General features: G+C 36.8%; 2 protein-coding genes across 7 annotated transcripts in view; one reads left to right on the forward strand and one right to left on the reverse strand.

The window, feature by feature from the left end:
* Positions 1 to 73: 73 nt before the first annotated feature.
* C5H12orf29 (chromosome 5 C12orf29 homolog) lies at positions 74 to 9,971 on the forward strand. The gene is made up of 7 exons (NM_001077047.2): positions 74 to 320; positions 1,370 to 1,487; positions 4,477 to 4,572; positions 5,448 to 5,564; positions 7,080 to 7,277; positions 8,270 to 8,439; positions 9,749 to 9,971. The coding sequence occupies exons 1-7, from the start codon at positions 231 to 233 to the stop codon at positions 9,935 to 9,937; spliced, it is 978 nt and encodes a 325-aa protein (NP_001070515.1). The 5' UTR covers positions 74 to 230; the 3' UTR covers positions 9,938 to 9,971.
* Positions 9,967 to 13,937, reverse strand: part of CEP290 (centrosomal protein 290) — a 96,056-nt gene continuing 92,085 nt past the window's right edge. For 5 of the 6 annotated variants that reach the window (XM_059886126.1, XM_059886125.1, XM_005206047.5 and 2 more), the window contains 2 exons: positions 11,815 to 11,894; positions 10,101 to 10,907 (listed from right to left, as the gene is read on the reverse strand). In XM_059886126.1, coding sequence (XP_059742109.1) covers positions 10,677 to 10,907; positions 11,815 to 11,894 — 311 coding nt within the window. In that variant the 3' untranslated portion in view covers positions 10,101 to 10,676. 6 annotated transcript variants of the gene reach the window in all.

Genomic DNA, 13,937 nt, shown 5'->3' on the forward strand with positions numbered 1-13,937 from the left:
CTCGGCTTCCGCACTACAACTCCCAGAAGGCTCCGCGGCCAGGAGGCCGTTTCCGGGCGTGCGTCCCCGTCCTACGCTCGGAACCGGGGAAATGGGGAGCGGTGCTAGCTGGCCAGCTCGCGGCGTGTTCGCGACTTGAGTACGCGGCTGACCGCTCTGAACGCTTCCCTGGTCAGGACCCGGCGCTGCTCGGAAGGGCCCTCTCCAATAGCACTGCTTGAGGACCGACCATGAGGCGCTTGGGGTCGGTGCAGCGGAAAATGCCGTGTGTGTTTGTGACGGAGGTGAAAGAGGAGCCTTCCACCAAAAGGGAGCATCAGGTACCAAGGAGCACTGGGCCCGCGGGGCGGCCGCGGGTGGGTTCCTCCCCGCGATGCGGGCTGCATTTGAACCCGCGAGCGCTTCCAGGCGCGGTAGAGCCGCCCTGCAGCCCGGGGGTCTCTCTGCAGGGTTCGCTCCGGCGGCCTAGGGTACAGGTCTTCCTTCAGATAAAAGTGTCGTAGACTGTAAAGACTGTAAAACGGTGGCATAGTCTTTCTCAGAAGTGAAAATGAATCACGAAGTTCGTTGGAACTTTTTTTTCCTCCATTCTTGATGCTCTTTTGGCTTCCTGACAATAAGCAAATCATAAATTAAAAACGCAGTTTACTAGTGATAAAGCTGAAAGAGTGCCCGTGTTTCTCCTTTGCACTTAACGTATTTAACATTGTATTATGCATTTTATGACTGTTGTCTCCTTCCTTAAAATAAACGTTCCACCGAAGGCAGGTGCCATTTGACCTCTATCCTAGTGCTGAGGCCAGTGCTTAACCCTTAGGAGGCTTTTAGCAAATGATTATCAAGTAAATGAACACACGTAACACTTGAGCTAGGCATACAGCTCTGCATAGGATATGATTCCTGGTGTCAAGCTCATTATGGTGGATAAAGAAACATGTGAATACAGTTGGTCTGTGAACAATGCCAGGATTCGGGGTCCGATCCCCTGAAATCCGAGTATAACTTGTGGTTGGCCCTCATATTCAAGTTTCCTCCGTAACAAGGCTTCTGCATCCAGGATTCAACCAACTGTGTGTAGTACTGCAGGATTTCCTATTGAAAAAAAAATTGCGTGTGAATGGTCCCATGCAGTTCAAACCCCTGTTGGTGGAGTCAACTGTACTTAACAAATCTCGGTGGACAAACATGTATTGCTGTGATAGCATAGAAGAGGAGGAGATGATTTGTAAGAACTTTACAGGAGAAATATTTTGAAGGATAAACTGGTGGTCATATCTTGGAACTAGGGAAATTAAAAACTTCCAGGTGAGAGCATGTAGAAGGCATAGAGGCTGTTTATCTTAAACCAGTTTTCTTTTTCTCTTTTAAGCCATTTAAAGTTTTGGCAACTGAAACTTTAAGTCACAAGGCATTAGATGCAGATATACACAATGCAATTCCAACAGAAAAAGTGGATGGAACATGTTGTTATGTTACTAACTACAAAGGTAAAATAAAACTGTACTACAAATATTTATTTTTCTTAATCACTTAAACTGTATATATCTGAAGTGCTCTTCATAAACCCTTGGAAACCTAAGTATAATGGGAAGATAATAAAGTCACAATCACTGTACCATTGTATCTTTCTCTTGGGGGAAGAAAGGAAGATAACTTAATATTTACTTAATACTGATTAAGGGCCAGACAGTATGATAAATGCTTTATGTGTTATCCTTATCTGCACAATAAGCCTCTCCTGTTTCACTGAAACAGAAACCAAAGCTCAGAGAACATAAATAATTTGTTCGAAACCATTTAATTAATGAAGGCTCAACTGGTAATAGGACCCAGGTTTATGTGACCCTAAAGCTTGTTCTTATTCTGCTGAGCCCAGTGCTAATTCAGTTGTTTTATTACTGTTGCCAGTGTCTCTAATTTGTTTCATTTTAGTAAGAGATAGAAACTCAAATCAAAATTGTCAACTATGTTATGGAAAAAAATGCATTGAAAAGACAGAAATAATCTTTGTGCTTTTTTTCTAGATATTGAAATTACTTCTCACTTCCAGCAAGAGAAATAAAAGTTAAATGCTTATTGGATACATTCTTCATAATAGGAAGTCTCGTCTGAAGTGCACCTTTTTTCCTTGTGGTGTGCTGACGTTCACATAACATAGAATTCCGTTAGTCCTTTTTAAGTGTGCACTTCAGTGTGGTGCGCAGTTCCCATTGTTGTGCTGCTGTCAACACCATCCGTCTCCAAAACTCTTTTCATCTTGCAAAACTGAAACTTCACACCTTTTAAATAACAGCCTCCCACCTTGTTGCACACACTGCTTTGTTTCTAGGATTTTGACTAGGTAACTCACGTACGTGGAGTCATTTGGTGACTGGCTTATTTCACTTAGCATATTGCCCTTAAGATTCCTTCGTGTTGTAGTGCATGTCAGAATTGCCTTCCTTTATAAAAGGGTGAATGCCGCATGTTTGTGTATACCACATAATTGCGTGCATACTGTTCATCCATCCGTGTGTGCTAGGTGGGACTATTAGCTGTCGTGAGCCGTGCTATGAACATGGTACACAGGTCTCTCTTAGAATCCCTCCTTTCGGTCTTCAGGGTATATATCCCAAAGTGGAATGGCTACTGTAACTCTTTTTTGTTTTTTTTGAGGCACTGTCATACTCTTTTTTGTAGCAAGTGCACTGTTGTGTTCCTACCAGGAGTATAGAAGAGTTCCAGCTTTTCCATATCCTCACCAGCACTTGTTATTTTCTGTTTTTGTGATAGTAGCCATCTTAATGGGTGTGCAATGCATTTTTTATGTTTATTTTTAAAAAGAGCAAAAGGTTTGTTCAACAGAAATGACAGTGTAGTTTTAATCTGGTTCTTCATATTATTTATTGGTATAGCTAATAAGTAATGTAGAATGTCTTACCCAAACTGTAATCAATAATTTTTCAAATAGCTGATTTATATATTTGAAGAAACAAAGTTTTCTTTAGGGTTTTATATTTATATTCTGGGCTTCCCAGGTAGCACTAGTGGTAATGAACCCTCCTTCCAATGTAGGAGACATAAGCGAAGTGGGTTCCATCCCTGGGTCAGGAAGATTTCCCTGGAGGAGGGCCAGGCAACCCACTCCAGTATTCTTGCCTGAAGAATCCCATGGACAGAGGAGCCTGGGAGGCTACAGTGCACAGGGTTAGAAAGAGTGAGACATGACCAAAGTAACTTAGCACACAGGCACATATTTATATTAAGAAACTTAAGTATGCATCACATTGTGTAATTACTATCAATATAATGGTGGCAGTTAAACAAAATTGGATTGCTAAAGAACACTTAGAGAACCCAGAGTGACAGTGCTTGTAAATCCACAGTTAATTACAGGTACAGGATAGGCGAGGCAGTAAGGGCATTGAAAGGATGCATATCACAACCAAAGACTCTCTCAGAGTGAAGGGTCTGCTGCTGCTGCTAAGTCACATCAGTCGTGTCCGACTCTGCGGCCCCATAGACAGCAGCCCACCAGACTCCTGTCCCTGGGACTCTCCAGGCAAGAACACTGGAGTGGGTTGCCATTTCCTTCTCCAATGCATGAAAGGGAAAAGTGAAAGTGAAGTCGCTCAGTCGTGTCTGACTCTTCACGACCCCATTGACTGTAGCCGGCCAGGCTCCTGCGTCCATAGGATTTCCCAGGCAAAAGTACTGGAGTGGGGTGCCATTGCCTTCTCCGAAGGGTCTGATGAGACCTGGTGAAAGCGTCTATGGTCCTCCCCTGATGCCTCCCCTACCTTCCTGACAAATCTAGGAAAGACAAACTTTTTAAAATTAGGGACCACCGCTGATGTAGGCAGAGAACACCTCAGAAACAGAGAATCTGAAATGCAGTCTCAGCTGGGGATTTTTATATTTTGCTGGTCATGAAGGCATCTTCCTGCTAAGTAACCAGCCTCAGCAGCAGCCCCGCAGGAGGCTCACTGAGACCAAGTGCAACTCCTTAGTCTCACTGTTGTCGAGAAAAAATGCTGGTATGTTTTTTCGTACATAAAAGTTTCAGGGGAAACGTCTGAGACCCCCGACTGCAAAGCATCACTGTAAATCAGTGTTCCATGCCTTGGCCCAGGGGTCAGAGCCATGTGAAACAACTAGCTTCACTCCACGTTTTGGGGGTTAACCCTCATAGCATAATTTAACATAGTTACATTTTAGAGCAGGTGTGAGTACAATTTCTGGTTATGTTTCCGTTAGCAAAGAGATAGCTTCAGTTTCTCGCGACTGCTAGTTTCTCATCTGTCTGTGGGATGATGTCCTTACTGAAATAGTCAAATTTGTTTTGTTTGTTATCCTGCATATTTCTCTTTGTCTTTTGGGTTGTTTCTCTTAGAGGAAATGACCCTGCGTTTATTGAAAAAGGTTATACTGAAATGTCTTTCAAGCTAAATTTTATTGTTTGCCTCTTAAACTTTTTTTTTCTTTATTATTTTTTAGGTCAGCCATACCTTTGGGCTCGGCTAGATAGGAAACCTAACAAATTAGCTGAGAAAAGATTTAAAAATTTTCTACATTTAAAACAAAACTCGAAAGGTTCGTGGGTCCTTTTTTTTTTTTTATTAAAGTTATTCATGATTTAAGTTGAAATTTTTGTCTTATTTCTTGCTGTGGTGTTCTATACATTATTCCTTCTTTACAGTTTAAGCACTTTGGGAAAAGAAAAAAATTACAACTGAGTATCTTTTTATGTAAAAGCATATTCTTGAAAAAGATTTCAAAATATTTTCCTAACATTTCTGTGACTCTTCATTGTAGTTTGTCAGTTTGATTAATACATACAAGTTACTATGAGTGACACATTTGGTTATTAATAGTTTTACGTTACATTCCTCTAAGTAGATATATACGTACTTTGGCCACCTCATGCGAAGAGTTGACTCACTGGAAAAGACTGATGCTGGGAGGGATTGGGGGCAGGAGGAAAAGGGGACGACAGAGGATGAGATGGCTGGATGGCATCACCGACTTGATGGACGTGAGTTTGAGTGAACCTTGGGAGTTGGTGATGGACAGGGAGGCCTGGCGTGCTGTGATTCATGGGGTCGCAGAGTCAGACACGACTGGACTGAACTGAACTGAATACATGTACCATTATATATCCACTCATATATATAACTTTATATATTTGTATTCATAGTGCATTAAAAATTCACCATAAATCTATACATACTGTAACATTGGCTGCTTTAATTAGACTGTTAACTTACTGTTACAGATGGTGGGTTCAAAATTGAAAATTTGAAGTGTTAGTAGCTTAACCCTGAGAAATGTGGTGGTGGTAATGAATGGAGACTAATTAATATGGTACCTGATTTGATGGGACTCATTAGTTGTTCCCACTTCGAATTTGTTCAGTGTTTTATAGTGTTTAAAGTGTCACCACACATAAGATTATTTAATTCTTTTAGAATTTTTTTGGAATGTTGAGGAGGACTTCAAACCTGTTCCAGAGTGCTGGATACCAGCGAAGGAAATAGAACAGATAAATGGGAATCCGATACCTGATGAAAATGGACACATTCCTGGTATTACTAGATCTCTTCTAAGATACAATTTTGTGTTTACTAGTAAAAAGAATAAGATACATGCAATTGGAAATTATAGAATATAATTTTAATATGGTGGTTCATGGTATTTATACCAAAGATGTTTCATATCAAGAGTGTCCTTTCAGTTTTAGAATATTTTCTCAGATGGACAGTTTACTACCTCTGGTCTATAAAAATTAATAAAGCATTGAGTTTGGGAATAGCCTTGAAGTACTGTCAGGATAGATGGTATGATCGATTAAATCATATTAAGCCTTTACTTTTTAGACTGAAGATAACAATATGCATATGTTTCAAGTACCTATAATGTGCAAAGTATTCTTAGATTTTAATAATATAAAAATGAAGATCAGAACCCTTATCCTTGATGATCTTGTAGACAGTAGGAAAAAAAGTCTACCAATAATAGTATGATTTAAGAACTAGAAGGAAATAATGCACAAGGTGCAGTTGGAGAAAAGAGGAGGAATTCCTAGTTCAACCTTGGTGGTTAGTAGAGTCATCTAAGGAGAATGGACATTTATCCTGAAGCTCAAGAGCCAGGAAGTTAGTTGGCAAAGGAAGAGAGGTTAGCTTAGGCAAACTCCTACAAAGGGGAGAGGTCATGGCATCTTTCGGAAATTTTAAATAACACCTTACTGTGGCTGGAATGTTTATAACTTGAGTTATAAAAGTAGAGGCTGGAGATGTGTAATGGGGTCACATCTTAAATGGCTTTGTATTCTATCTGGATGGCATCACCGACTTTGTGAAGTTTGTGAAGAACTTTGTGAAGTTTATCCTAAAGATGACTATTAAGCAGCGATACAGCAGAACTAAATATAAATTCTTGAAATAGAACTGTGATAAAAGTAGGGTAGGGAGTTGGAGATAGTAGACTAGTGAAGAGCTTATTACAGTAGTCTGGATGAATAATGAATACCAAAGATGTGATGGTCATAATAGTGTTTATGCCATAGTTTGGAGGTTTTTTTTTTGGTAAGGAATTCTCTACAACAAAGAAGCCTAATCTGGCAACAGGAGTTAGGAAGGGAATAGCATTCGATAAATGTAGAATCCATACATTGTTCAATAAATACCAGAACAATACAATAAATTGTGGAACAATTGCATCTGTCTGTTGTCCCTGAAACTGGAGAGGAGGTAGAGAGAAAACTGAAAAAAGGTTTTAGTGCTGTGTCTTAGAATGGTGCTCAGTTCTTATTGAAAATATGAATTTTCTTTTAAAAGAATTCTGGGTACTCTGTAGTAAATAATCAAACAGGTTAATTCCTCTGCAGAATCAAGAGACCTTATGATTAGAAAGAGAGGATGATTTACAAAGTAGCAAAACTGTTAACATCTCCACTGATGTTGAATGACACCTTTGTGTGATAGAACATCCAGAAAATTGGCGACAAAAATTAAAATTATCATAGTCTTAATCCAGAGAAAAACAATGCAAAAAAACAAAACAAAACAAAACCCCTCACTTGTTTCTTTAAATGACAGGTTGGGTCCCAGTGGAGAAAAACAGCAAACAGCACTGCTGGCATTCATCCGTAGTCGATTACGAGTCTGAGATCGCCCTGGTCCTGAGGCATCATCCTGACGACCCTGGGCTTTTGGAAATCAGTGCAGTGCCGCTCTCAGATCTTCTAGAACAAACACTGGAGCTTATAGGAACCAATATTAATGGAAATCCTTATGGTGAGTAAAGCCTTTTTCTTATTTAGTTACAGTAGTTATTTATAAAGAAAACTTCCTAGGTTCAACTGAAAGAAATACACACTATAGGAGTGACTGATAAAGCTTGGAATTATTTGTTTTTTTAGATTCACTTTTTTAGTGAAATCATATCGTATTTGTCTGTTATTTCACTTAGTATAATATCCTTTAGGTTTATACATGTTGTCACAATTGACAGGATTTCATTCTTTTTTTATGCCTAATGTTCCATTTTCTATATGTGTACTCTATATCTTTATCCATTCATGGTGAGGTAATTAGTTTAATTATAACAGGTAAGAGTAAAATAAATAAAAGAATTAGCAATGAATATCGTAAGAAGCATCAGAATATATACCATGATTATTTGAGTACAAGTCCTGAGGGCACTATGGAGTATTGTTGACAGGCAAATGAAGACAGACCCAAGGTCATTAAAGCTATAATAACAAAATCCAATATAGCGATCAGAAGATTATTAGCAGGTGAAAAGAAGCTAAGACAGTAACTGTGCAAGTTACCAGATACAGCGTGGCCATTTGACAAACACTGAATGATTGTGGCCACTGGTGTACAGCAGTGGTTGGTGGACTTTTCTCTAAAAGGCTACATAGTAAATATTTAGTTTTGGGGGGGCATATCTCTCAAAGACCGTAGATAGTGCTTAAATGAATGGGTTGGCTGTGTTCCATTGAAACAGTTTACAAAAATAGGCATTTGGCTGGATTTGGTCTGAAGGTTAAAGTTTGCCAACTCCTGGTATAGAGCACTTGAAGTAGAATTTAGACTTAGTGGGATAAAGTGCCAACTGGTGAGTGAAGGCAGTTGTAATATATTTCTCTTCAAGGAATTAGACTTTTTGGTAAATTTATCCCCTCAGTGTTTTAAGAGGCTTTTTTTTTACTTGGAGAGAGAAATTTTCTAATTCTTTTTGAAACTTCTGAATGGCTAATGGCAAATTTTTATGATTTTAGGGTTAGGAAGCAAAAAGCATCCATTACATCTTCTTATACCACATGGAGCGTTTCAAATAAGAAATCTACCTACCTTGAAGCACAGTGATCTGTTGTCCTGGTTTGATGGTTGCAGAGAGGGTAAAATTGAAGGAATAGTATGGCATTGCAATGATGGTTGTTTAATCAAGGTAATGGCAGAAAATAATTTGTAAGGTTATGTCACTTTATGTTCCTGAAACAAAGTAGAAGTGGCACTGCAGTACTCTACAAATTGCAGCAGTTCTGATATGCAATAATGTCTTCATCAAATTGCAGTAATTCTGATACTCAGTAATGTCTTCATCTCACGTGCCACCATCTTTATACAATAACATTGTTTCCCAATATGCGTTCTGTGGGGCTTTGGTTCTTTCAGATGTGCTTCAGAATTAGTGATGAAAACATCTGGAAGACCCTACATACTACATATTCCTTCTTGGAAATTCATGTTGAACATATGTGTTCTCTGAATCATCTGTACTATAATGACTTCACGTGAAAGCATTTCTCAAACTTGCTTGATTATAGAATTTGTTAAGAGAGTGCCAAGGTGACAGTTAATATGTACAGAATAAATTATTTTACACTTTTTGCCCTTTCTGTGTCCTGGACTTGTCTATTTAATTTCACATAGGTTCACACTGTAATGTTCAAAACTGGAACTAATCCAGTTTGGACCAACCCAGACTCCAAACAATTAACTGAAGCCAAAAACTTAGAAATCATTTTTAACACCTCTGTCCATCACTTCATACATCTAATTATCAGTTCTGAAAGATTCTCATCTGTTGTATCTGTGTACTTCTCAACAACCAATGGGCTGTTAATTTTAATTTAAACCAAGACTCATGCTTGAATTATTTTATCACCATCCCAAGCATTATCTTTCAGTCTTATTCCTGTCCTGTCTTTACAAATGAATGAGAATACTGTTCCCCTGCCTAGTGACATTTAAGATTTTTCATGATCTAGCACCTGCTAAAATTTCTAGAACTCTCCACTTTCATCTTTCAAACATACACATTGTGTATGTTCTTAACTAAATGCAACCAGAGCAAAAAGCACTATTCTATCACATGTTATTCCCTTTGGTTAGAATGACTTCTACCCACATTTTTCAGCTGGCTACCTTCTGTATTTAGCAACAGACTCTGTTATTCGTTACCATTTTTATGGAGCCCCTGATTATGTTCCTGGAATGTCTCCAGGTGCTGAAAGTACAGAGTTAACAAAACAGTGTCTCTGCCTTCATGAAGCTTACATTCTAATGGGGAAGACAGACAATAAGCAAGTAAATATATACTATGTCAGGAGGAAAACATCTATTAAAAAAAAAAGGCTAAGATGAAGTGGAACCTTAAATAACTCCCAGAGGCTGGGAAATAGTAGGCACTCAAAAGATTTGTAAGTGAGCAAAAATAATATAGGCTAAAGCTAACTTTTTTTTTTTCTTTTCAGGTCCATCGCCACCATCTTGGTTTATGTTGGCCGATCCCAGATACTTATATGAATTCAAAACCAGTTATTATCAACATGAATCTGAACAAATATGAGTATGCCTTTGATGCTAAGTGTTTATTTAATCATTTTTCAAAAATAGACAATCAGAAATTTGGTAGGCTCAAAGATATAATACTTACTGTATAAACTGGAAGTGCAATTAAAAACCAGCTTCATTGTTGTTCTGTTTTAATGTTGAATACTCTGCCATGTTTATAAGGTAAAAATATCTCAGTTTCAGTTTATTATTCAGTGTCTTAATATAGCAGCATTTTAGCATTTGAAGCAATCAATTTTCCAGTTGCAAATATCTATTCAAAATTTTATTTAGAAACAGCAAATGAATTTTAACCTCTGGAAGTAAAAATATAATAATAAGCTCTCCACTTTGTACAGAGGTTGGATTCGGTCCATTGTATGTGGGTAGTTTAAAAGACAAACCAACAATTTTGGACCATTACTTTAAAAATTAAATAATTTACACTGAATTTAAAATTGCTAGACATTTAACAAAACATATGGCTCAACTTAATAACATTTATATAGACATAATTTGAGAATCTTAACACATATATAAATATGTAAGTATACATAAAACCCCAGTTTTAAATGTTTAAAAAAATTAGTACATTATAAATGTATAAAAATTTACCATAGCTCATTGCCTATTTGACAGACATAACTTATACTAACAGTCTTCAAAAATATACTTTCCTAATATGTTGAAATTTTCATATAATTTTATTTACTAAAAATTCCAATTTAAGTAAAGCTATGAGGTATTGGGAAGGAAATCATGTAGGTCAAACTTGCTTGATTTCCAGATGGAATTTTAACTTACAAAGTTAGTAAATAGTTAAATAAAACTATTGTTAGAGATGGCCTTTTAGTATATGGGGAAATTAACAGGATTTTCCTGCTCATCTTCAAACTGTTCAGAAGCAGCAACAGGACTAGTTAATTCAACTCCAAATTGTTCAGAAAGTTTTTTTAACTTCTCTTCTAAGAGAATATTTTTCTTCACTTCTTCTTTGTAGTTATACTTCAGATCTTCAATTTCTTCAAAAAATGATGGATCAAAATTTTCCAGTTCTTTTTTCAGCTTTTGTATTTCCTCCTAATAAGAATATATTATCTTTTAAAGGTATACACAGGAAAAAAATACATTCTTTAGGTATGAACTAAAGAGAATGAATTACAAACATGAAAGCCAAAGAAACTTGAACAGTCAAATATAAGGCAGAAGTCAAATTATTCTCTAAGTTATATCCTAGTCTGGCACTATAATTTATCAACTATTAAATCAGAGGGGATTTAATCTTTCCCCAAAAGAATATTAAGATGTTCTCAGTGTGAGGCAGTCAAAAAACTTGGTTATTCACAACACTGAAGTTATTCTGGTTACAATTCTTTGGTTTAGGCTTCATTTGTATTTTCTTTACAAGTATCTAATTTTTAATGAATAATGGTCACCTGTTATATTTATGATCATGGAAACTGTATGGCTTCTGCCTGGCTAAAAGTAAGCATCTGGTAAAGAAACAATTTGAGCTTTAATGACCAGGTAGAATAGCCAGTGAGCACTAGTTAATTTTCATATTTATGTTCTTTCATTGTGTTTAGAGTATTAAAGAAAGAGAAAAGCATATCAAATATCTTTATGTGAACTATTTCTGAAAAGAATTTAAAAAAGAGAAAGACACTATTCCCAATGTGACCCAAAACTTAGGAAAATATTAAAATAATGAGCTATATTTGTGACAATTAAAAATAATTAACTCTCTAAAGAATCCCATTTGTTCTGTCTCAATTTTTTGGTAGTTCTCTATAATATTTTTAATATTTTAAGTCGGACGAATATAAAAACCTTAATGTCAAGGTTTAAATGTAAGTATAAAACATGATTCCAGGAATATTTAGGATACATAGTTAAAACTCAGAGATGGTGATCATAAAAATAGTTTTCAACAGCTGTTTTCACAAAACATGTATAATACGATAATTAGATATAATTAAATACTTGCCTTCAAATGCTGCTTTTCCATGTCTGAGGTTCTGAGCTGTGTCTCTAGATCTTTGATCTTTTCCATTAGGTGATCAGGATCTGCCCCCACAAAGTGAAAATTAGACTAAGCTTTTTCCCACTCTGAGTTCAAGATAATGAACTTATTTTAGAAGAGAAAGAAGAAACTTATGGAACTAGAGCCTGGAAAATGTGGCCTTTTATAGCTGAAACAGTTCAGGCTGTGAATTCTGTATGTTAACCTCTATATCAAGTATTACAATTCCATAGCAAACAAAGAGAAGAGACATAAGCTAGGTGTTAGAAGTATAGAGTCAGGTTAATTTTTTACATGGAAGAAATCATTATTTGCAGAGGAAAATTCTAGAACCAAGAAAATTTTTTAGGTCTAAATGTACAACGTTAGAATAAGTACATGATTAGGGAAGGGGCTATAGCCATAAGGTGGCCAAGTGCTCCGGTTACCAGCAGCTCTGGCTGTTGCCTGTGCATCAGGATGCATTTACTGTGTAGTTATTATGTGATGAATGTGCTGGGCAGGATGGATACACAAAGATGAATACATCCTGATGTTTTGGTAGGAAAACATAGAAAGCATAAGGGCATTAGTTTAATTTATTGATTTCCTCCAGAGTTAAACATATCTCTAATTTTATAAAGAGAATCGATCTACAGTATTTTTTCTTTAATTAACCATCTTTGCTAGAAACATTTTATTTAAACTGCATATAATGTGTCATATAGCCATCAAAAGGTAAAATTTTTTAAAATGCTAAATTTTGACAAAATAATGGTCAGCAAACACATTTTCAATAATGGGACAGGAAGCATATTCTATTAAGGTGACCTTGGAATGCTCCTCTAATTTAAGTAGGAGACAAGTATTTTCCTCATACTTTTCAAAGCTTTCCTCACCTTTGCATAAAGTGCTCGTGATTTTGTTTACAGATTGATTCTTGATCACTGAAATGCTGTGTGAGTTGTCTTAATCAGTGCGATGCTATATATTACACACATTGGTAATGAAATAGTGCAGTAAAATTGATTATGTATGTGTGTGTGCTCAGTCGTGTCTGACTTTTTGTCACGCATGGACACTAGCTTGCTAGGCTCCTCTGTCCATAGAATTTTGCAGGCAAGAAGACTGGAGTGGGTTGCCATTTCATACTCCAGGGGACCTTTGCGACTCAGGGATCAAACCCACATCTGTGTCTCCTGCATTGGCAGGTGGGTTCTTGACCACTGTGCCACCTGGGAAGCCCAGTTATAATGTATAAGCATTCTCCAAAAGTTAGCTTAATAAGCACTTATAGTTAAATAGTGCTTTAAAATTTCCAAAACAAATTGATTTTTGAGCCTTAACAATCTTTTACTGATATCCTTATTTTTAAATAGATTAAGAGGGTTCAGAAATCCCCTCTTGGGAGGTTTAAGTTTAGAAAAAGGGAACTTGCCGAATGTCAACAGCATTAACAACTCTTTGGTATTGTGTCTGGTGTAGTATACCAAACTGGCTGCTGTAAGAGATGTTGTCAGAAGAGGTTTATGCATGTACTTCCAGTCACCGAAAAGTGATGCAGTATAGTGGTCAATAGCAGAGAATAGCAAGGAACTTTGGAGTTTTACAGCTTTAGGCTTCATCCTGCGTCGGCTACTTCCTAGCTGTTGTAGCCTTGGGGACAGGTTAACCTCTTTGGAGGTAAAATGGAGACAGAAGTACTCAAAATTCAGGGTCATAAGAATTATAAAATGCTTGCAAAGCATTTAGCATAGTGTTTAATACAACTCATACATGATAGTCTTGTTGCTATTTTGTATAAAAGCTACTTGATAGGATACTGAAAAGCTATGTGAAATAGTAAAAAACTGCTCAGATATAAGTTACTATAATCCTTTGGAACAGAATTTGGCATTTCCATCAAGGTGTCTGGTACAATATGCATACAAACAATATATTCTTATTATTTGCGGTAGTTAAGTTCTATAACATGAAAAAATCAATTAGTGAATTTTGAACCACCGTCCTTAGGGAAAATATACACATATATCTCACATAGATTTTATATCTGATATCCTGGAAACACTCATCCTAGAACTTGTTCTATTTTGTTTTACAAGAGAGAA

Source organism: Bos taurus, chromosome 5, assembly GCF_002263795.3.
Source record: "Bos taurus isolate L1 Dominette 01449 registration number 42190680 breed Hereford chromosome 5, ARS-UCD2.0, whole genome shotgun sequence".
Taxonomy (NCBI): Eukaryota; Metazoa; Chordata; class Mammalia; order Artiodactyla; family Bovidae; genus Bos; species Bos taurus.